Source organism: Exophiala bonariae, assembly GCF_035927105.1.
Source record: "Exophiala bonariae strain CCFEE 5792 chromosome Unknown scaffold_29, whole genome shotgun sequence".
Classification (NCBI taxonomy): Eukaryota; Fungi; Ascomycota; class Eurotiomycetes; order Chaetothyriales; family Herpotrichiellaceae; genus Exophiala; species Exophiala bonariae.
This window is the reverse complement of record NW_027042504.1, coordinates 493,797-514,616: the sequence shown is the minus strand read 5'-3', so window position 1 is coordinate 514,616 and position 20,820 is coordinate 493,797. Positions and strand designations below refer to the sequence as shown.

At 50.2% G+C, this 20,820-nt stretch overlaps 8 protein-coding genes across 8 annotated transcripts; 6 read left to right on the top strand and 2 right to left on the bottom strand.

Annotated features, from left to right (window-relative positions):
* Positions 1-1,739: 1,739 nt before the first annotated feature.
* On the top strand, positions 1,740-3,551 carry LTR84_007502 (uncharacterized protein; the record flags this gene model as incomplete). The annotated part of the gene is made up of 3 exons (XM_064851055.1): positions 1,740-1,751; positions 1,933-2,264; positions 2,366-3,551. 3 exons carry the CDS (start codon positions 1,740-1,742, stop codon positions 3,549-3,551), a joined length of 1,530 nt encoding a protein of 509 aa, XP_064702324.1.
* Positions 3,552-7,562: 4,011 nt separating this feature from the next.
* On the bottom strand, positions 7,563-9,231 carry LTR84_007501 (uncharacterized protein; the record flags this gene model as incomplete). The annotated part of the gene is made up of 3 exons (XM_064851054.1): positions 7,563-7,973; positions 8,044-9,077; positions 9,126-9,231. The coding sequence occupies 3 exons, from the start codon at positions 9,229-9,231 to the stop codon at positions 7,563-7,565; spliced, it is 1,551 nt and encodes a 516-aa protein (XP_064702323.1).
* A 622-nt stretch (positions 9,232-9,853) lies between these two features.
* On the top strand, positions 9,854-11,044 carry LTR84_007500 (uncharacterized protein; the record flags this gene model as incomplete). Its single annotated transcript, XM_064851053.1, has 2 exons — positions 9,854-9,963; positions 10,024-11,044. 2 exons carry the CDS (start codon positions 9,854-9,856, stop codon positions 11,042-11,044), a joined length of 1,131 nt encoding a protein of 376 aa, XP_064702322.1.
* A 681-nt stretch (positions 11,045-11,725) lies between these two features.
* Positions 11,726-12,234, top strand: LTR84_007499 (uncharacterized protein; the record flags this gene model as incomplete). Its single annotated transcript, XM_064851052.1, is given in 2 exon segments — positions 11,726-11,862; positions 11,877-12,234. The coding sequence occupies 2 exon segments, from the start codon at positions 11,726-11,728 to the stop codon at positions 12,232-12,234; spliced, it is 495 nt and encodes a 164-aa protein (XP_064702321.1).
* A 107-nt stretch (positions 12,235-12,341) lies between these two features.
* Positions 12,342-13,539, bottom strand: LTR84_007498 (uncharacterized protein; the record flags this gene model as incomplete). The annotated part of the gene is made up of 3 exons (XM_064851051.1): positions 12,342-12,824; positions 12,900-13,073; positions 13,303-13,539. 3 exons carry the CDS (start codon positions 13,537-13,539, stop codon positions 12,342-12,344), a joined length of 894 nt encoding a protein of 297 aa, XP_064702320.1.
* Positions 13,540-14,335: 796 nt separating this feature from the next.
* On the top strand, positions 14,336-16,167 carry LTR84_007497 (uncharacterized protein; the record flags this gene model as incomplete). The annotated part of the gene is made up of 5 exons (XM_064851050.1): positions 14,336-14,351; positions 14,399-14,435; positions 14,575-15,020; positions 15,077-15,090; positions 15,238-16,167. The coding sequence occupies 5 exons, from the start codon at positions 14,336-14,338 to the stop codon at positions 16,165-16,167; spliced, it is 1,443 nt and encodes a 480-aa protein (XP_064702319.1).
* A 453-nt stretch (positions 16,168-16,620) lies between these two features.
* Positions 16,621-18,576, top strand: LTR84_007496 (uncharacterized protein; the record flags this gene model as incomplete). The annotated part of the gene is made up of 5 exons (XM_064851049.1): positions 16,621-17,135; positions 17,190-17,347; positions 17,396-17,616; positions 17,675-18,077; positions 18,134-18,576. 5 exons carry the CDS (start codon positions 16,621-16,623, stop codon positions 18,574-18,576), a joined length of 1,740 nt encoding a protein of 579 aa, XP_064702318.1.
* A 399-nt stretch (positions 18,577-18,975) lies between these two features.
* Positions 18,976-20,327, top strand: LTR84_007495 (uncharacterized protein; the record flags this gene model as incomplete). Its single annotated transcript, XM_064851048.1, has 11 exons — positions 18,976-19,062; positions 19,118-19,181; positions 19,251-19,345; positions 19,401-19,481; positions 19,534-19,573; positions 19,630-19,700; positions 19,759-19,851; positions 19,899-19,905; positions 19,956-19,984; positions 20,035-20,139; positions 20,199-20,327. 11 exons carry the CDS (start codon positions 18,976-18,978, stop codon positions 20,325-20,327), a joined length of 801 nt encoding a protein of 266 aa, XP_064702317.1.
* Positions 20,328-20,820: the final 493 nt, after the last annotated feature.

The following is a 20,820-nucleotide window of genomic DNA, read 5'->3' as shown; positions in this document are numbered from 1 at the left end:
CGCCAGTTCAGAGGTGACCAGGATATGCAATTGAAGCTCGACGAGGATGTCCATAGGCTCAAAGAACGATTCAGAACGATTCTACGTATGGCGGCGGGACAAGAGAAGAGTGTATTGTTATTGGCGGCAATCGGCTGTGGGGTTTGGAAATGTCCTCCAAGGCAAACAGCGGAGCTCCTCAAGGATTGTCTTGAAGAGGCAGAGTTCCAGGGATGGTTTGAGGATGTCTGGATCGAGATCTATGACTGAAAAGTCCATGAGATTTGGCGAGAGGTGTTGGAGTCTGGAGCTTCATCGTAGTAATGTATGCAATCAGTCTGTAGCTAGACTGAGATTTAATCGCACCAGTCGTAGGGGATGAAAGGACGAACTCGCAAGGACTGGAGTACCTGTTGGCGCCTATCTAACTGATGGAAGCTCGGGAGGAGCCCCTCAGGCCATTTGTTGGTGGGCCCCTCGGGCGGGCGGGCGGCCATAGCCTGTGTCTGGTGATCTAGCTGCCAGGTTCGCAGCTAACTATTTAGTTAGCAAGCATGCGCGCTTGACTACCCGGCCTCAGCAGGTAACCCTAAACACGTGTTGAGCGGGACAAACCGAACATCGGAACGGTAAACCGACTATCCTGATTACGCCAAAAAAACTCAGGGAACTTTATAAGGCGCCAGTACGTGAGAACCGATTGAAACGTGGACACCGCGCCTGATTTAAGATTTCAATCTTCATAACGCTCTCCACAGACATTTAAATCACAGGCCTGTTCATGACCACGATCGGCACCCCACTACTTCCAAGCAGCCACGCTCAGAGAGGCTGGGCATTTGAGAGGGGAAGCTCCTTTCGGTTGGATCGCCAAGACCGGCCTCGGTAATATCTGTTGCTTGGATTTCGTGGCAGGATGGGTGGGTACGAAGTAGATGGTGAATATCAAGGCTGCCCAGATTAGTTGACCATCGCTTTTGCCTGTGTTCTGGTACCTTTGGAGATAGCTGATGGGCACGCTTTGACGGTCTATCAGACCCTATTCCTTCAATCACCAGTGCCCCGATCAGACATGAAAGGATCCGACATTCCTTTGGGTGCTCAGAGTATCAGCCTTGGTGCAGTCCCAAGATGCAACCGATGTGCGGCAACACACCTCAGTTTTCACCGTCCGGCCAGCTGTGTTACTTCTCCTTGGCATCTCGTGTTTGTGCCAACATTGCTTCATATGGCTACCTTAGGCCCCTTGTGGCTGCATTGGCGGGCGGACGGCGTGTCAACAGCCATGTTCCGATGGTCTTCATTCGGCATACGAGCCTACTGTTTGCCTTCTACGACGCCTGGTCCAGGTACTAAGCCTCATATGCTGGCTGTACCGAGCCTTCTTGATGCGCAGTCTTTCGAGTGACAGCTCACACTCTCGCTCAGCTATTGACATGAATACTAAGTATGTTTTGCCATACGACTTATTACTATTCTCCTGGAGAGACACTTTTACACTACCTTTGACCTTTCTCCGTGCGTTGAAAGGGAGTCATTCAGTTTGAAGATGCATCAATACCGGTTCTGTCAAGCCTTACTCTCCTTAGCAATTGCACTCACAGTCTTCCTTTCCATAACCTTTGGCCAGCAAGTCATATCAGCGGGCGATCTCGCGCCCGCAGAGCAGACTTATAGTTTTTCGCGAGGAAGTCGGTTGAGGCTACTAGCCCATCAGAGCGTTGTCCTGGAAAGCTCAGATCGCCACCTTCTTGTCATTGATGGAGGGTTTGGTAAGTTTGAAGTGGAGGGAAAAAATGGAGAGGTGCTGGAGGTACTAGACTTGAGTACGTCGTCCCTGCAGCGATGTTTTCGTTACACAAGCAAATGAGGTGCTGATGTAGATCAACGTATCAAGACCGGTACACAGTTGCGTTCGATCTTTCAAAAGACATCAAAACTACGAATTTACAGCCAGCCTGGCAGTTCCAAAAGCCTAACGATGGGAAAGCCAAGTTCCAGATCACGAACCATGGCGGCCTGTTTATCTCAGCGGATCAAAAGAAGCTTTGGTACCAGGGTGGCCATTTCTATAATGCTGCTGGCTGGAATGAGAGCTTGTATCATGTCGATAAACCCGATATCCCGGAATGGCAACTGTGGGAGCTAGACCTTACAAATCACCTTCAGAAACCGAATGGATGGCTCGATGTCACGAATGGCGTCGCTGGACATGAAAATGTAAATCGTACCTTCGCTGGCGCTAGTGTGTCAGTGCCAGGCATAGGTAAGAGCTTCTGGATTGGGTAAGTGGTTGGCATTTACGAGTGACCACACTTGAACGACCAAAACCATGTTTCTGTCGAAATCTCCTGGTTAACAACTTACTGACTTGTTCATGATGCAGCGGGGCATCAACACCACGTACATCCAGAACAACCCCAATCGACAGATTTGAGACCACCTCACAGATGCTTATCTTCGACGAAACCAGAAGAGAGATTTCATCCTCGAATTACTCGGGTTCGTGGTCAGACAGTGGAGACTATGGCTACTATCACGGCAAGCTTCTTCACCTTCCCATCGGCTCTGGTGCTGGCTATCTACTATCTCTGATGTCTCTTGCTGCACCTGCCTACGAATCATGGGTGGATCCCGATGGTGACGGTGGCAGTCGCGAGGATATTGTGCCCCCTGTGACAAACGTATCATGGAAAACGATTCCTCTCTACGACCTGCAACAAGAAAGATGGATTACTCAAGAAACGTCGTATTTTGAAGAAGAGCTGCCGGAGCCACGGACTCGTTTCTGTGCAGCCCTATTCCACAACGAACTAAACTGCACGTGGGATCTTTGGGTGCATGGCGGGCAGCGTCCAACTGAAGATGAGACCGCCACTACAGCCATCTACGTATTGTCTATGCCGAGCTTTACTTGGAAACGGGTGGTGCCGCTTTTCCCCGAGTTGAACGAGCTTCGGAGCCATACCTGTCATGCGGTGGGAGACCAGTTGCTCATCGTAGGGGGTTACCCAACTGGACAGACCGTGCTACGGGAGACATCCATTGATGATCAGTATATCAAAGTACTGAGAATCGGGGATAGCTTGACCTGGACCGATACCTACCAGCCAGAAACGACGTATCAAACGCCTGATGACGTTCAGCGAGCAGCAACAGGTCAGGAACCGTTTTATCCTTGGGCGGACGACAGACTGAGGGAAGCATTTGAATGCAAACAACCACCGGATCCGCATCCGCCCCCATTGCCGGTGGCAGCCATCGCTGGAGGTGTTGTCGGTGGCGTATTCGGTGTATTTGTTGTATTCGTAGCCCTGTGGGTCTTGAGAAGGCACCGGCGAGCCAAGAAGGCCCATGGTGCAGCCAAACTGGAGGGGAATGATCCCCGATCGCCGCTGTATGGTCAGCCTGAAGCGATCAAGGATGGGAACTTACAGCCCGCGGCCACAGTGGTGCAAACAAGAGCATCACCTGCTCGGGATACGCCTGACGATGGTAGCGGACAGAGAGAGCATGAATTAGAAGGATCGACACCTGACGAGCATGTGGCCATGAGACAACGGAGTATCTAAAGCCCCAGACTATAAACAGAAATGGAAGACGAGAGCCCTAATCCAAGTAATGGTTATTGTTGTAGGTCTGGCAAAAGTCTCGGCACTGGAGAGTTTCTAGCCTGCCTGTACGCAACGAAGTGGTATCAAAATTGTATATGTCGCTACACGAATTTACTTCTAGTTGATTACTCGCTCGAATCGTAACGCTATTCTACTGTGGATATACATTATATCTTGAACCTAAGGATACACGTATATAGTTAGTAGCTATTACTTAGTAAGTAAGAGGAAGTATAGCTATTAAGGAGGATCAGAGAGAAGGGAGGGTATAGAAACGAAGAGATTTAAGTAGCTTTACGATAAAGGGAAAAGTAGTCTAGCGGACGTAGGTAAGTATATTTTCTTCTTGTCGCTTAAGTTATCGTCCCCTTATACTTATGTCTCGCTGATATTTCGAGGATTTCTGGGTTTAAATACTAGTAGAAATTTGCACCGCCGTCAGACGAGCGGCTGGGAAGTCCTGTTTTCCACATCTGATGGTCGATTGTGACAGAAAATGCTCAGGAATTATATAAGTATAACCACCACCTGCTAATAGTAACATACCCTAACTAGACGGACGAAGGTCACATCGCATCTGATCTACTCGAAGATCTATCAAGCCTATGCCACGTATAAGCCGTAAGCGCATATCATGCTGAGAAATGTGATACATGATTGGTGGATTACCATTCAAATGAGATGCCGCCTAATGAGTCTAAGATTAAAAGGCTATCGATGACAACTCTCCGAGATCTGGTCCTCCACAAAATTTAATTGAAGGACTCCGTGTCCTCGCATCCCACATTATGATCGAAATTCCATTGAATGCGCGGCTCACGCTCCGCTGCCGAGCCGTCCACCCTATTCAGCATGCAGACAATCACAGTCTTCAGTCTGCTCGGGTCTACTGAGAGTTGGCACGGCGGGCATGTGGGTTCTGCTGTGGATGCCACCGAGAGTGCGCACGAAGAAATGATACGTCTGCGCCAAGCCCATGCAGGTGGCATGCTTGATGTCGTCGCCCTGGAACTTGGCGCACTCCATGGACATATCCCGCAGAAAGTTGTCGTCGATCATCTCGCGATTTCCACTGTTCAGCCGCCCTTGATGTTTGTAGTTACGGTACCCAAAATCGTGGCGGCGACAGCTGTTGTGGAACTTGAATCCAAGCGGATGGTCTGGTGACAGCGAGCACCCGTCGTCGCTCCAGACCAGCTCAGCAGAGCACACTCCGGAGCGCTTCGCCTGGAGGAATCGTGCCATGGATGTGTGATACAGGAGTGAATCGGTCAGTTGTTGGACATTGCTGCAGACACCGACTGCTGCTCGGGTGATGGCTGTCCCAGATCTTAGTAGACTTCACACTCCATTGCGGGTTTGGGAGAACCTACGAGTGCTCCGGAGTTTCGCCAGGTCGTCATCTGACGCCTTTACGCCAGTCTGACTCAGGATTTCATTTGGCATATTTTGATCATATCATTAGCTTTGGGTTAGACTTCGGTATGGCTCAGGAATCAATCAGACGAAGCTCCAGGACGTGGGTCGTGTGCTATTTGATCATTTTGATCGGTCAGGTTGAGGTCAAACCATCACCCTTTGCCCTCATTTTCAGCTTCGTGCTGTGGTTCGTGTTGGTGCGGGGATTGAGCGCCACTGTCACCAATGCTTCTGCGAACGATTATTCAAGATCATGCATTCTGAACTTGCTGGATGTGAAACCTTTGTACCAGACAATTCCAATGGAAAGGCATAAAAAGTCGATAGCTAGGACTGGCGCAAGATCATCGCTATCGACCACGAGCTAAATCCCCAGCCAATTGGTGAGCCATCTCCGGGCAAGCCTGCCGCCGTATCCTCATCTTCTCGCTTGATTCGAGTAAGAAGGGGCTCAACTGCCAGATGAAACACGCTCTTTGCCCACTACAACATTCCCAGAATAGAATAATCGTAGCGTCGATGAATGATAGCCCACCAGGAGCTCCCTCTAATGTGGAGTGAATTATCATACGGGGAGTGCCTTGCCACTATGCCCGTAAAGCCACCCGTCGCAATGCCTTGGCATGGAATCCTCTGAACAGCCTCTTAGACGATGTATGTGCCGCCAATACCTAGGTAGAAACACTAAGTACCTAGGTACTTGTCTCATCCCAATGCTTGCGATCGTACCTCGTACGATGCTGCACTGATCATATTGAAGAGGTTGAGTTTAAGCTCTGTGCTGCGCCTTGATGCCTGGGCATATCTCTCCATTACTACACCGACCATACGCCAAATTAGCCACTGCTCCACGGCACTAACTAGCCGTAGTCTACGAGTAAGCTAAAGGCAGAGAAGAAACCAACGGACGGAGCCTAATCGTACTTAGAACTGGAATGACGACAGTGTTGCTGCAACCTCTTTCCCTTCTACAGCGGCAGACACAAGCTCCAAGTTTTGTAGTAACATTCAAATATTGCTAGATCAGAGCATGAAATATTCTGGTGAATTATGATCAACAAACTTCACCCGTTACCGAGTCCCGAGTACTATACTAACTAGTACCTAGGGCGTGCTAGGGTTGGTGGTGCCTAGTAGGCACCTAACTCACTGGTAGCTCACGCAGCGGCACGGATCTGGGCCGCACAAGCTAGGCAAGGTGTCCATTGTTTGGCGCTTAACGCTGTCCATCCTGAGTAATCGCACACTCTCTTCCTCTTCTCCTAACCACCTCCCATGAACAGCTTGCTGTCACGGGAATAATCAGAAGTGCCTTAGGAAGGTGGTGTGCAGGCATTCCCTGACAGAGGAACACATCGCGGCGCAGGATGAAAGACATCCGCCGACCCCTACACCGTCCAACCCCTACAACTTTTGAATGTGCTGGCTCAACTAACTCCCCCGTTCAGGAACACCAGTCTGGGGTCTAAGTCAACGTGCTGCAGCCTCATTTCGAAATGAGAGCGTAGCTAATGGAGAACAAAAGAGTGAACAGATTGCTGCGACTATTGCAAAGCTTGATCAGTGCAATGACACAAGGGAGCTGATGGCATTATTGGCTTAGAACACAATATGAATTCTGTTCCAACTGCGGCTTTTCTTAGAGGTCAAAAGCAGACGTTCAAAATGTAAACGCCACAACATGCACTACCACAGAAAGAAATGCTTGTTGCAATGGAAGCTTCCATTGCACAGTTCCTTGAAGAAACCACCGCCTCAGACGTTTCGGCCCGGTCTGTGAGATCTCTCTAGATTGGCTCCGCTGCTAGTAAGTACTAGTATGTTGACGCCCAGCATCAGGCTCAAGCTCAAGCTCTGTCTTCCTCATTCTTATACGCAGTGCGAAGTTTCAGGACCGCACTATACTCCTTTACAATGAACACAACAGGTACAATAAACATGCGCAAGAGCCTTACGAAAGCCACCTATACTCTTCCACCGTTGAGCCCATCTCATGACAGGCTGTTGTGCTCTTGCCGCTTCCGAGGTTGCCTTCCGGGCCGGACGGTACCAGTTGATTCAGTGGTCAGGCTCCCTCCAGCATTTTGATGGGCAGTTCTGGCATTCTTAAGAGTTGGGCAAACAGACACTAGTATAGTACTAGTACTAATTTCTGGACGCAAATCCCAAACGTTTCCGGTCCAGGGAATCGGTGACCGCAGCAAATCCGACGACGCAGCACGAAATTGACTGGTTTCATCTTAGTCGGTGGAGACACAAAGCCCATAGACCTGGCCTTGCATTTGTGTGGTTCTACTTGAGACGAGAATCCGATTGGCACGGTAAAGTTGATGGCAACGAATAGTACTAGTACTTCCACAACCAGCTGCTGACACCGTCATGGAATGGCCTGAGATTCTCGAATTCGAAGTCTATTAACGATGTGGTACTTCTATAACTGCAATACACAAATTGATAGGGGCTTGACTTGACTAGCATTGATACTGGGAGGTCTACAAGTACTAGTACTGCTTGTACTTCCTAATCACAATACCACTCGCTAGTATGATCTCACACTGGACTTCGTGCAGTGCGCGCAGTGTCTTTTCCTGCAACTTCAACCATTTCCGCATCTGCGTCATCTGTGGACTTCTCGTCCTTGACCTCGACCGGGTGTGCAACACAGCGAACCTCATCGCCGAACAAAGCCGCAACTTCTTCGAGTGGCATACCCTTAGTATTTGGGAACCAGAACAATATAATCAGCGCCATGACTGTGCCGGGAACAATCAGACAGAGGTAAAACCTCCAACCTATGTTCGCAAATGCCGTCGGAGCAACTTGCAACCAAACGATGTTTATGAGATTAAGACCAGCCATGCCCAGGGCGATCCCTTTTGCCCTGAGATGGGTGGGGAATATCTCGCCCAAGTACACGAACTGGCCCCCGTCGACAGTCAACTGAAATATGACGATATAGATCTGCTAATCCTTAGCCATGAAAAGAGGGGATGTGCTGATTGTTGCATCTCGGGTACAGAGTTTCACTTACGTAGAACATTGCCACGGCAGCCTGAAGTGCGCTCTTGTTCGGAGACTTCAATGCTTCGGCTGAAGCGTACTTTGCGACCAATGCCGCCTCAATCGAAAGACAAACCAAGCAGCCCAGAACACCGCCAGCAAGGAGTCTTGGCCGTGGCATGGTCTCGACAACCAGAAGAGAAAGCATCCCAGCTCCAAAAGAAAGCGTCAACCAGCCCCCTTGGTAGATGAATTGTTTGTTCACGCCGAAGCCCAAGCTGCTGTAGATGATAGGGCCGTAGTTATTAATTATGAACGGACCAGTGAACTGAATCGAGATCGTTGTGAGAAGTCCCAAAGCAACGCGTTTCCGGTAGCTTGGTTTGGTGAGCAAGGAAATGTAAGAGCTTTCGAGGGTCCTGTCAAGTTCTGTCTGTGCCTGAATCTGGACCAGCTCGTACTCGGCTTCTTCACGTGTGTGCAGCTTTTCGAGCACCTGCTTGGCCTCTGCATCCCTTCCTTGCAACATCAGGAATCTAGGGCTTTCCGGAAGCCAGTATAGACAGCACAGGAGCAGCATTGCGGGCAGACACGTGAACACAATTGGCGCCCGCCACTGGGTTAGATTGTCCGTGTGCAGTTGGAAGAAGCCATAACCAATCCACACCGCAGCACAGAAGCCAAAGAGAATGGCCGCACCGTGAATGTTGACCAGGGGTCCTCGAGCGTGAGCAGGGACGACCTCGCTCATCCACAAGGGAACCGCAGAGACGATCATATACGCTGCGGCTCCGGCAAAGGGTCGAACTGCGATGAACATCTCGATGTTGACGCTTCCAGCCAGCAACGCGCCTGACACAACGGTCAACGCTGCAGGTACCGCTATTCCAACCTTTCGACCCCAGCGGTCGGCGAAGAATGAAACGAAGAAAGTGCCAATGAAGCCCCCAGCCTGATACAGGGAGCCTGTGAGTCCGATAAGCTCGTTTGCGTTGCTGCGTTTGTCGAGCTCCATGTAGGCGAAGAACGATGGTTGCGCCAGCGTCGTGGAGATGATGCTTGCCGCTGTTCATGGTCAGCTACAATCTTGATGCGGCGGCGAGGTCCACTCACAGTACCCATATGACATTGAGCCTAAGCCCATAATGAGGACTATCACGACATTGTACGGTTTGATGCGACGTAGAGAGCCCTTGGGCCTCTCGATGTATTGTTCCATGGTGATAGATGGCAATCAGGATCCCTTCGTGTTGGCGATGTGAGGTTGTCATGGCGTTGCTTCAGTGGGAGGGACCATGATGATTAAATAGTGATTTGCGCCAGCTACTCCATTGTAGACTGGAACGACTCTGTGCGAGGCAAAACATTTGCGTGATGGTTTGGTCAAGTCTAGCCGTCAATAATTTCGCACGCTACGAGAAAGGGGCCTCTCGGTAGCAGCACCCCGTTGGACAACGTGGAAAATGCCCCGGATTTGGTTCGAGTTGGAGCAGAAAGTGCCTTGAATGTGGTTGATGATTCGCACGGTAAAGACGTGCGGTTCTCGGGTTTCTGGAGCGGCTCTCACTGCCGAAGAGGTACCCCACGGGGTCCATCGAGCCGCCTACCCCGGTGATTTCGCACCCTGAACGTTCAGAACCGTGTGAGACAGATCTGTACCCAGCTGTGATTGAAGTCGAACGAGAGCGACGCTTGACCCTTGCCAAGCTAAGGGCAATCGAGAGCGACGTATGACCTCGATTATATCCGACTTTCTCACATCCTTGTACTAGGATATCGACACGATTGAATCGCTCCTTCGAGAATCCAAGCGTCAACTCAATCTCACATACCAACATCCAATGGAGCATGTCAATGGCTGGCAAGACAGCCTCCTGGAAGATGCAGTAGATCCTCCTGACCTAAAAATACCTAATTCGAATGTCGCGGTCGATCTAAAGATCATTGACAGGTACGACGGATGGCTATCAAATTGCGTCCATAGAATTAGCCTGCTAACATATGTGGAAAGCACGTCGAGACTGACAGCTCCAATGCACATGTTTATACAGCCTCCAATTGAGGGTCATGAGCAGCTGGACTGCCCTTCATTCGCGTTCCTGATCCAGCATCCGACCGGGCGAAAGGTGCTCTTTGATATCGGGACACGGAAAGATGTAGAAAATCTTCCTCCTGCCGTGCTGAAAATCTTCACAGAGCATTCCTTGGGCGCCCAGGTGCAGAAGGATGTGTTTGAGATCCTAGAAGAGCATGAGTTCGGAGTCAGCCAGGGCGCCATAGAAGCTGTCATCTGGAGTCATTGGCATTATGACCATATTGGTGACATCAGCAAGTATCCAGCTTCAACCGATCTAGTGGTGGGACCAGGCTTCAAGGAAGCCTTCATTCCTGGTTATCCTCTGCGAGAAGATGGTCTGATACGTCAATCCGACTATGAAGGGAGAGAGCTGAAAGAGATCTCCTTCGACGCCACGACAGATATCCGCATAGGTGGTTTCCTCGCCCATGACTTCTTCGGTGATGGGAGTTTCTACCTTCTCGACACCCCCGGCCACGCCATTGGGCATATCTGTGGCCTTGCAAGGGTCACGGCAGGGCAAGGTTCCGACAGTACCTTTGTCTTCATGGGAGGCGATGCGTGTCATCACGGAGGGGAATTCAGACCCACCAAGTTTCTGCCATTACCGAAAAGGATCAAATTACCACCAACCCCTGTATGGCCCACGGGCATCTGCCCGGGGGACGTGATGCAGAAACTCCACTTTAAGAACGATGCATGTTCGCCGTTTTACGATGTTTCGCAGGACTTTCCTCTCAATCGAGAACAACTACTGTCAACGATCGATAAGATGCAAGAATTTGATGCCGCACCAAATGTTTTTGTTGTTTTAGCTCACGACCAGACTCTGTTGGACATGGGCATGGACATGTTCCCGAAAAGCGTGAATGATTGGAAGTCCAAGGCTTATGATGTGGAAGGGAGATGGGGATTCTTGAACGATTTTGCGAAAGCGGCAGAGAAATTTCTCTAGCATCTAGTAGTGCTAGTATCTGATAGCGAGCAAGATGTACTGAGGTCTGAATCACTTCCATGCCGCCTGACCAGAGGTGCAACTTATGACAAGTAACCTTACCACGAACCAGTACTAGCCCATCAACATTGGATTGTGTTTAACACGATGAAATGAGGGCTGCAACACTGTGGACGATATCAGGCTCTTCGATTGTCTTCTCGACACATGGAATCGGCTGGAGGCAGCCCTGTTTCTGACATTAGTCGCCAGAAATTTGTGGAGCAGGCCGAGGCTGCCCTCGACAGCCTCCTAACCAGTCAGCATCCTGTGATCAACAGTCCTAAGCTCCATAAGAGGATATTAGCTCCTCTCTGTTGAGTCATGCTGGGTTGTCGGCCCTCGGAAGAAAGCCTTGTCGCCTCCTACACGCTGTTCTCGGCAATTGACCACGGCCCCCGGGTGCAGAATCTCGCTTATTCTACCGATGCCGTGTATAAAAGCTCCAATCAAAATACCTAACAGTATAAAGCTCCTGGATTAATGGTTAATTTCAGTGAGAAGGCCCAGTAACCATACAAACCAAGGCTCGGTACTTTCGATTCAACTCCTGAAATCTGTCCAAAATACCACCACAGTACGACCTCTGTCTGTATTAGTTCTACTACGATATTTAGGGGGCCAATACAGCCGGAAACAAAGATGGCTGACGCATCCAAGCCTTCAGAGAAGCTGGTGCTTGGACGTCAGATGGTAAAAGAGTTCATAGGCGAATACCGTTTGAAGGCTATCAATGCAAACATGGTCAGTCTACCCATCGAGGCACCAATGCCCAATCTGTTGGACATTGAAGGCATGAAGTCCTCGAAAGCCTCAGACTGACTATGGGACAGAGAGATGATATATTCACGAGAACCAGTGCGGAGTTCATTGCCGAAGTCTGCTTTTCGGGATATGCCAGACCGGGTCTCGAATTCAAAGATCGTGCACTCATGAATATCGCCATGCTGATTGCCCTGGGGAGGGCTCCGGAGTTGCGTATCCACATTCGAGCAGCATTCGACAATGGGTGGACAGAAGAGCAAATTTGCGAGGCATGCCGGCATGCAATGGTCTACTGCGGCGTCCCAGCCGGTCGAGATGCTTTGATCATTGCGAGCGAGATATTCGAGGACCTGAGACAGTCTGGCGAATACGGCAAGAAGGCTTAGATCTCCCAGTCTCCAATCGAAAGCCAATGAGAGAAACATAGAATAAGAAATCCCTCAGTCCCAATTGCTTCCTAATGTCTTCGATGTCGGAAAACTAGACTAATTTATCACTTCCCAACTTTGATGACAATTTTCCCGACCCCAGACTGTGCCACCAGCGCAGCAAAGGCGTCTTTTGCGTTCTCCCATTCATACGTGTGCGATATCTGGGGGTGAAGGCCTTTCTCATCGTATATCTTCAGCACCTTCGCTACCATGTCCTTCCGTATTTGAAATATGCCTCGAATGGTCTTGGCGCCGAAGAGCATTGCAGGAACGATATCATATGTCTTTGGCTTCGACAAATATCCTATCAAGGACACCAGGCCCGCCTGCCTGGTGGCTTGCAGAGATTGTTCCAGTGTATCGGCACCTCCAACGTCGAGCACATGATCTACCCCTTTTCCGTTGGTGATTCGTAGGACTTCTTCCGCCCAGTTGGGCGTCGTGTTGTAGTTGATTGTATGTGAAGCTCCCATCTTCTTTGCGAGCTCCAGCTTTGAATCACTTGAAGATGTTGCTATGACTGTGGCACCACAGGCCGATGCAAGCTGTGAAATACCGACAGTCAGAAACCATGAAGTGGACGAGCATTAAATCCATAATGCAACCATGCCTGTACTCACCTGGATTGCTCCCGAGCTAACCCCACCTGTGCCTTGTGTAAGGACAGTCATGCCCTTCTTAAGCGGCATTGGGCCAAAGAAGAGGGCATTTGCGGCTGTACCAGCAGCACAGGGCAATGCTGCCAACTCTTCGTACGAAAGAGACGAAGGAGCGGCAAGCAGATACTCATCTTCCTTGAAAGCGCGTTCGTCAGCATATGGTTCCTCTCAGCGAACAGTGCAAATCATGGAGATACGCCCGTACCACGACAGCATATTCTCTAAGGGTGCCTTCCAAATCCGCTGCCCCCATTCCCTTCGCTTCAAACAGGGTTCCTGGATCTCCTTCCAACCAGCGACAAGGGACGAGCACCACCCTGTCGCCTGGCCGCCATACACTTCCTTCCCCAGCTTCCTCTACTACCCCTGCTCCATCTCCACATGGGCTTAGATTTGGCGAAGCGAAACTCTGGTAAATCGGGTCCCGGGCAACGACCATCATGTCCCTGGCATTTAGGGCGGCAGCTCGAATACGGATGAGAGCTGTCTTTGGACCCGGATTGGGCTTCTCAACATCGTTTGCGAGGTGCAAGTTCGAGATGCCATCTAGAGTCCGCCAGTCCTTCGACTCAGAGGGCAGTATCTGCCAGGCTGACGGCATTTCGACGTTGCGGTATCACGCTGGTGAATTGCTGGAGAGACGGAAGGTAGAATTCAAGAGTACTCAGTAGTTAGTCGATTGTCCAGCTTCGCTAGTGTGACTATCGTGGGCTTTGGGCTGGTGCCAGGCTTTTTGGATCCGACATGATAGACTGTAGATCCACAGCATGCTGGGCTACAGCTCAAAGAACGCAAGAAAAGTCAATAGCCATCAGAAATCATGGGAGGAGAGAACGGCAGTGGAACCCCGAGCGTCGCTTCTCGTGCTGCCGAGAGCCGTCACTTGACCCGATTGAGGGATGCTGTGCATGATGGTGCCTGGGAGCTCTGGCAGGTGCAAGTTCCAATCTTGGCTCTCAATAGCTGTGGGGGAGAATGGCAGCTGCTATTCGTCTTCTTCGGAGGTGGTTCACCTCAAATCGAGACAAAGCGACTCTCGCCACATTGGATGACAGTGGTCACCAAAATGTTTCGCAATGGGTAACTATGGGCCTGGCTATAAAGGCAAACCCGTAGTTCATCCCCCCACGGTGGACAGGAAAGACAGTGGAAGAGGTACCTAGGTAAGGAGGAGGGGAACCAGCTCACCCATTGCCCCGCACTGCACCCCGCATTACCAATGCCCTTCAAGTCAGGTAGGCTGAAAGGCTTGAAAGGCGAAGCTGGCAGAGGGGAGGGTAATTATATCCTTGCATGTAACCGAAATAGTGCGGTATTTCGCAACAATTGAATTAAACCTGCGTAGTGGTAATCATAATGGATCAAACTCGTACGCGCAACAGCAAAGTCTGTATTCAATGTCATTCTCGCAAGGTACAGTAGCTGCGGTTGACAAACTAGTAGTTACTAACAATTCTCAGATCAAGTGCGACTTGCAGGACAGCACAGATGGGACGTGTCGCAATTGCCGCAGGACAAGTCAGACGTGCAGGCAAGTGAATATGTCCTGGATAGATGATAGCAAACATTGACCGACGTCAAGACCACGGCTTGGTATTCGCCAGCGCGGACTGCAGAACCAGACTGCCCAACCTAGGCGCGACGATGAGAGCACGCCAGCCGCATCTTCAACAGCGTCGGTAGGGTATATGGGAGAGGAGAGCTACCTTCGCAATCCCAGTGTCCCTGAGTTCTTCGACGACACAGTTGCTGAGACCGCCGAAATGCGAGGAAAGATCCTTCAAGTGACTGGAGCAACTGTGCTTCCACCCCAAATGTTAATCGACGCGTTGGCCGACGTATATTTTGACCATGTCTACCCCCATTACCCGATCGTAGACAGGGCAGATATGATCCAACACCATTCCTCGCCGCTTCTGCTGCTGAGCCTATGCCTGGTTGGCGCCTCATACGGCCACCGTCGAGGTTCCGTGAGCCAGATCAGCATGGCAAATCAATTTTACTTGAAGGTGAAGACGCTTTTGGATGTTGAGCATGAGAAGGATAACGTCGTTGTCCTGAAAGCTTTATGTCTTCTGACGTGTCGGAGCGTCAAACTACCAACACAAATATGTATGGAGAGTAATTGGCACTGGCAGGGCGTGGCGATTCGGTATGCCGTCCATATGGGCCTCCATAAAGAGGCAACGTATACTGGAAGGGAAGCCAGAGGCAGTTGCAGAAGAATGTGGTGGCATTTATTCGTAAGGGATAAGCTGTTATTGACGTGAAGATGGTATGCTGACCGAAGCAGAACCAGGACAAAATGACAGCTTTCTGCTATGGACGACTGACGTCAATCAATCTCCGGGCAACAGACGTCCAACTCCCTTCCCGAGACGACTTTCCCGCAACATTCTTGGACAGCGACGTCTTCATAGAGAAGACCAAGCTCTGCATCATCCTTGGTCGACTTGGGAATGCTCAACTGGACCCAACGTCTGTCCAAGATGATAAAACAGATATTGAGGAGGCTCTGAGCAATTGGTTTCACGCCCTCCCGGAAGACCTCCGTGTGCCCGATGGAGAAAGACGACATACATACCGCCGTATTGTCTCGGAGCTGCAGATACTTTATCTTGCTTGTGTGGTAATCTACCACCAGTCCGTGGTGAAGTCGGAGCCTGATCCCATCCGATCAAGATCAAGCTTGGAAGAGTGTGTTCGCGCATCGTCGCAGATCACAAGACTTCTGGAAGAGATCTACTACAGGAATGATGTTTCTTACATCGCACCTATCAACAACTGGTATTGTTTACTTGCCGGAGTGATTCAGATTCGTGCTCGCGCAACATTGCCGGACAAGAGAGCTTTACGGACCGAAGAGCTCGGAATTCTCAAGATCGTCCTACAAGAGATGATTCCTACAGTCCCGAGCTCGAACTTGATACTTAAGAATTTGGAACGCCTGGAACAAGCATCTAGAGTAGCCCCAGAGCGCTCGACTGACGTTCCGAAGCATACGTCAACCACTGAGCACGAAGAAGAGTCCGTCATGCAAGATGATCACAACCCCCAACACTCACTGTTGTGTTCTGACAGTGGTGTGAGTCCAAATTTCCTTGGTGCCGATAACTACACTGGGCTGAACGCCAGTGTCCTCACCCCGGTTGACAACTGGGCTTTTGATGGCAATTTCGACTTCAATTTTGTAGACATTCAAGCAGATGTATTCATGCAGGAGATATGAAGCCATCTCCAAGCACCGGTCTTCTGAGCGGGTGAGTATTGAGAGATGTGCGAGTTATTAACTTACAACAGCGTTCTCCATTCATCCGAGAACGAAATATGGGACAATCTTATCACATGGATGAGAAGAAAGAGTCTCTATTAGGGATGATCGGCTCTGCTAAGATTGTAATCCGATAGTGGTTGCGGCCTACACAGTGCGGCACTCGGCTGCAGCGGGAATGCTTCTGCCGAGAAGCGAAAGACGAGAAGCAGGTGGAAACACTGGGCACAACTTCGGATACTCGCACCTTCACTCACTCGGCCCGTGAATGTATGGTATGCGAAGATGAGCTTGTTGCCTCTTGTCACGTTGAACCCATCCGGCATATATTGCAGAGGCATAGTGCTGCTGCTGTTGTGCGCAACAAGGACGCCTCACCGCCACGCTTGACCTGTAAGCAAACCAAGCAAGATGGGCTCCTACGAACCGAATGAGACCTTGTACAAGGGAACAGTAGAAGGAGGGTTCTCCACATTGGAGCAACCCATGGGGACCCCTCGGCATGTCAAGATCATCACGATCGGTGCAGGCGTGAGCGGGCTTAACATGATCAGGAGGTTGCGCAAGAGCCTGGTCAACTATGAACATACAGTCTACGAAAAGAATGCCGACGTCGCCGGGACTTGGTTCGAAAACACCTACCCTGGATGTCAGTGCGACCATCCTTCTCATAATTATCAATTTTCATGGAGACCAAATCCAGCTTGGTCACAGTTCTCGGCGACGTCTGCCGAAATCAAAGCATATCTTTGCGACCTCTGCGATGCCGAAGCCATGCGACCAGAAATCAAGTTGATGCACAAAGTACAACACGCGGAGTGGAACGAGGCAGATGGAGAGTGGAAGCTGGAAATTCAGAATCTTCAAACAGGGGAGGTTGGTTTAGACCACTGCCATTTTCTCCTGAATGCGACTGGTGTTTTGAAGTAAAGAAAAACCTTGGTTTCTGAAATGAAAGTTGCAAGACTGACGTGAAGTAGCAATTGGAAATGGCCCGATATTCCAGGATTGCACGAATTTACCGGAGTTCTTGTTCACAGCGCCGCTTGGTTGAAGGATTTCGACCACCACGGCAAGAGAGTGGCAGTCATCGGCAATGGCTCCTCTGGAGTACAGATCGTGCCCGCGCTGCAACCAGGTAGTGCAAGCTCATCTTGAGGATGGCTAGGACTGACCGAGTCTGCAGATGTTGATCACTTGGTCCATTTCGTTCGATCTCCTACTTGGATACTGCCGCCACAAGAGGAGCGAGTGCTCAAAAAGAGTTCAGTCGAGCTATTAAGGGGTACGATCATGGACGGCAACAAGTTTACGCCCCAACAGATCCAACGGTTCAGGGATGATCCTGTTTACTACAAATCCTTTATCAAAGCTACAGAGGAACAGGTCAATGCACTGTTCAAAGTGGTTAGTTCTCCGACATGAATTCCGGGGGAAGACTTGCATAATTGACACTTCGAATTAGTTGGTTGACAACGAAGGCTCGGCTCGAATATTGACCGAAACCCTCACGGAGAACATGTCCGCAGCCCTGAAACATGATCAGACTCTAATGAAAGCAATAATTCCAACCTTTACTGCCGGTTGTCGGAGGCTGACACCCGGACCGGGCTATTTGGAGTCCTTGACTGAGCCTAACGTCCGCGTCGTGACAGACAAGATCGTTCGAGTCCATCCCGAGGGTATTGAGCTTGTTGGCGGAGAAGTTATCAAAGTCGACGCGATTGTCTGTGCGACTGGTTTTGACGTCTCCTTTCGCCCCCGGTTTCCCATCATTGGTCGACGAGGTAATCTACAAGATATATGGGCAAAGGAGCTACCTGTAGCGTACATGTCTTGCGCAGTTGCGCACATGCCGAACTATTTCTGTATGAAGCTCTCCAGATTTGGCTCTCAGGGAATATTACTAACTTCGTGTGCTTAGTGTTCATGGGTCCCAATTCCCCAGCCGGCCACGGGAGCATCATGACTATCGCAGAGCAGGTTGCCCGCTATGTAACCATTGTGTTGAAAAAATGGCAGACAGAACATATCATTTCCCTGGCGCCAAAGGCAGAGATTGTCCACGAGTTCGCACAATATTCCCATGTCCTTCTTCGACGTACAGTATGGGCTGGCGCTTGCCGGTCGTGGTACAAGAACGGGACGGTGGATGGTCCGATCACAGCCTTGCATGCCGGGAGTCGAATCCACTGGTTTCACATGATGGAGAACTTCAAGGGAGAAGACTATGACTACGTTTACGACTCTTCGAACCGTTTTCGATATCTAGGCAATGGTTTCTCAGTCCGGGAGACAGGATCCAATCCTACTTGGTATCTAGACAATCCAGATCTAGTGGGCGAGGAGAAAGCTCCTTATTATTGAATGGTGGCGAGATTTGGAAAGTAGCCTGAAACAGTCTGAGACTCAACATTATGCTAGATATAGAGCAATATACATATTCGAGTCCCGTGACACAACAGCTTCGCTCAGTCGTTTCTCCTGACATTGAAATTAAACTTGAGAACTTAGCGGGCATCCGTTTGCGGCATCGGCAGCCATTCGGCGCAGCAAGTACCGCTCTTTCGGTAGACGCTACTGGCCCCAAGTGTAGTAGACATTCCACGGACCGAGGATGATTTAAGACATGTGAACTCGACCCCCGACTTCGATATTCCTGGATTACAGTGTAGAAATTGATGTCTGGTCATTGAGTGAGAATACATCTCGTGCATCGCAAGAAGGAAATACACGGTGGACGAAATCAGCGATTGAAGGTCAAACATGCCCGTCGCAATTGTTACAGGCGCCTCCAGAGGACTTGGCAGAGCAATCGCCCTGAGGCTCGCCGATGATGGCTTGGATGTCGCTGTCTGTCTCCACTGGGTTTACTAGAAAAAGACATGTTCTGACTTGATCTCTGCAGGTCAACGACATCCCGCCGCAATCTGGCGACCTTGACAAGGTGAAAGTAGAGATTGAGCAAAAGGGTATGTCGGTGGAGCGCACTCTGTTTTAACCCTCCAGAAAGGCTAAAAGGTCGACGACGGTGTCAACAGGCCGACGGTCAGTCTGTGTAATCGCGGACGTCACGAATGAAGAAGAAGTCAAGAATATGGTTGCGACGACGGTGGAGACACTCGGCGAGCTCACTGTCAGTCTTGACCAACTTGGACGTTGAAACAAGTCAATGCTGACTATTTTCTCAGGTCCTTGTCGCAAATGCCGGTATCGTCATCCCAAAGCCGTTGATCGAGACCGAATTGTCAGAGTTCAGGAAGGTCGTGGATGTATGGTGTAGCTTCGACATTGCAGCTGGTATTCCTGGTTGACAACGTGCAGATTAACATCACGGGCGTATTTCTCTGCTACCGAGAAGCAGGTTGGTTCAGTGGCCTTCGCAACGCACAGGCATGTTTTCTAATCAAAACCGTACAGCGAAGCAAATGATTGCACAAGGGAAAGGAGGTCGTATTATAGGGGCTTCGTCTCTGGCAGGCTTTCGACCGGTACGTGTCCCAGTGTCTAGGCAAACGTCGTCGAGTTGCTCAGCTTCATCATTCTCAGTCTCCAGGAGCCATATCATATCCAACAAGCAAATGGGCAGTGCGTGGTTTGACTCAAAGTTCCGCGATGGAGCTGGCCCCCTATGATATTAATGTACGTATATAGCCTTGTTCGCAAAGTACTTCCGCTAACGGCTACAGGTCAATGGTAAATGTCTGGACAAACTGCCAGAATGGTAACAGCTAATTGCACTACAGCGTATTGTCCCGGACCGGTAGATACACCTGTATGTCTTTGACCCAGGTTCAGGAACTCTCACTAACTCTATCACCAAAGATGTGGGAAGTCCTAGACGAAGCCATCGGTAAAAAGCAAGGCCTGGCCAAAGGAGTTGCCTTTGAAAAATCCGTCGAAGCACGCTCAGCGTTCAAAAGAGCATCGGTACGTCCTCAGATCCCACTGGACCTTGACACAGGCACCGAACACTGATCATGGAGCAGACACCCGAGGATGTTGCAGCGTTGGTGAGCTTCCTGGCCGGCCCGGACTCGAGAAATATCACAGGGCAAAGTCTCCTGGTAGATGGCGGTAAGAATTCTAGTGGTCTTTGCTGCACGCCCAGTCTCTGATCGTGGTGTAGGTATTGCCTTTTGAGAAAACAACAATCGGCATTTTGCCGGGTTGACAGGGATGCGAGTTTACAAGCGAGAAGGGCGTCCAACGCGTGTATCAGACGTTGAGCAATGCAAGGAGAAGTTTTTCATGTACGAGAACAGACACAAGCGCATAAGTCTCATAGTACGAAAAAATAAGCAGCAGTGGACAGTCCGAATCAAGCCTGTGTACGAGTATTGGAAAGGTCTTTTGTCCACGTTTCGTGGCCGAGAAATGAATGTCAGCCCGGACTTCACATAAAATTGACCTCGCGACCCGGTGCCATAATAAGCATATGGAGCATCTAGATTCACTTACGTTGTTGCTCGGGGATATCTCCAGATTGAGACGAAACATGCGAGGTATAGATTGGGCGGGTCTGGATCTGACACTGGCCAGCTGGACTGCATGTCTATGATTCATTACAATTCAAGAACTCCCTCCATGCATTGACTCTAGCTATCAAGG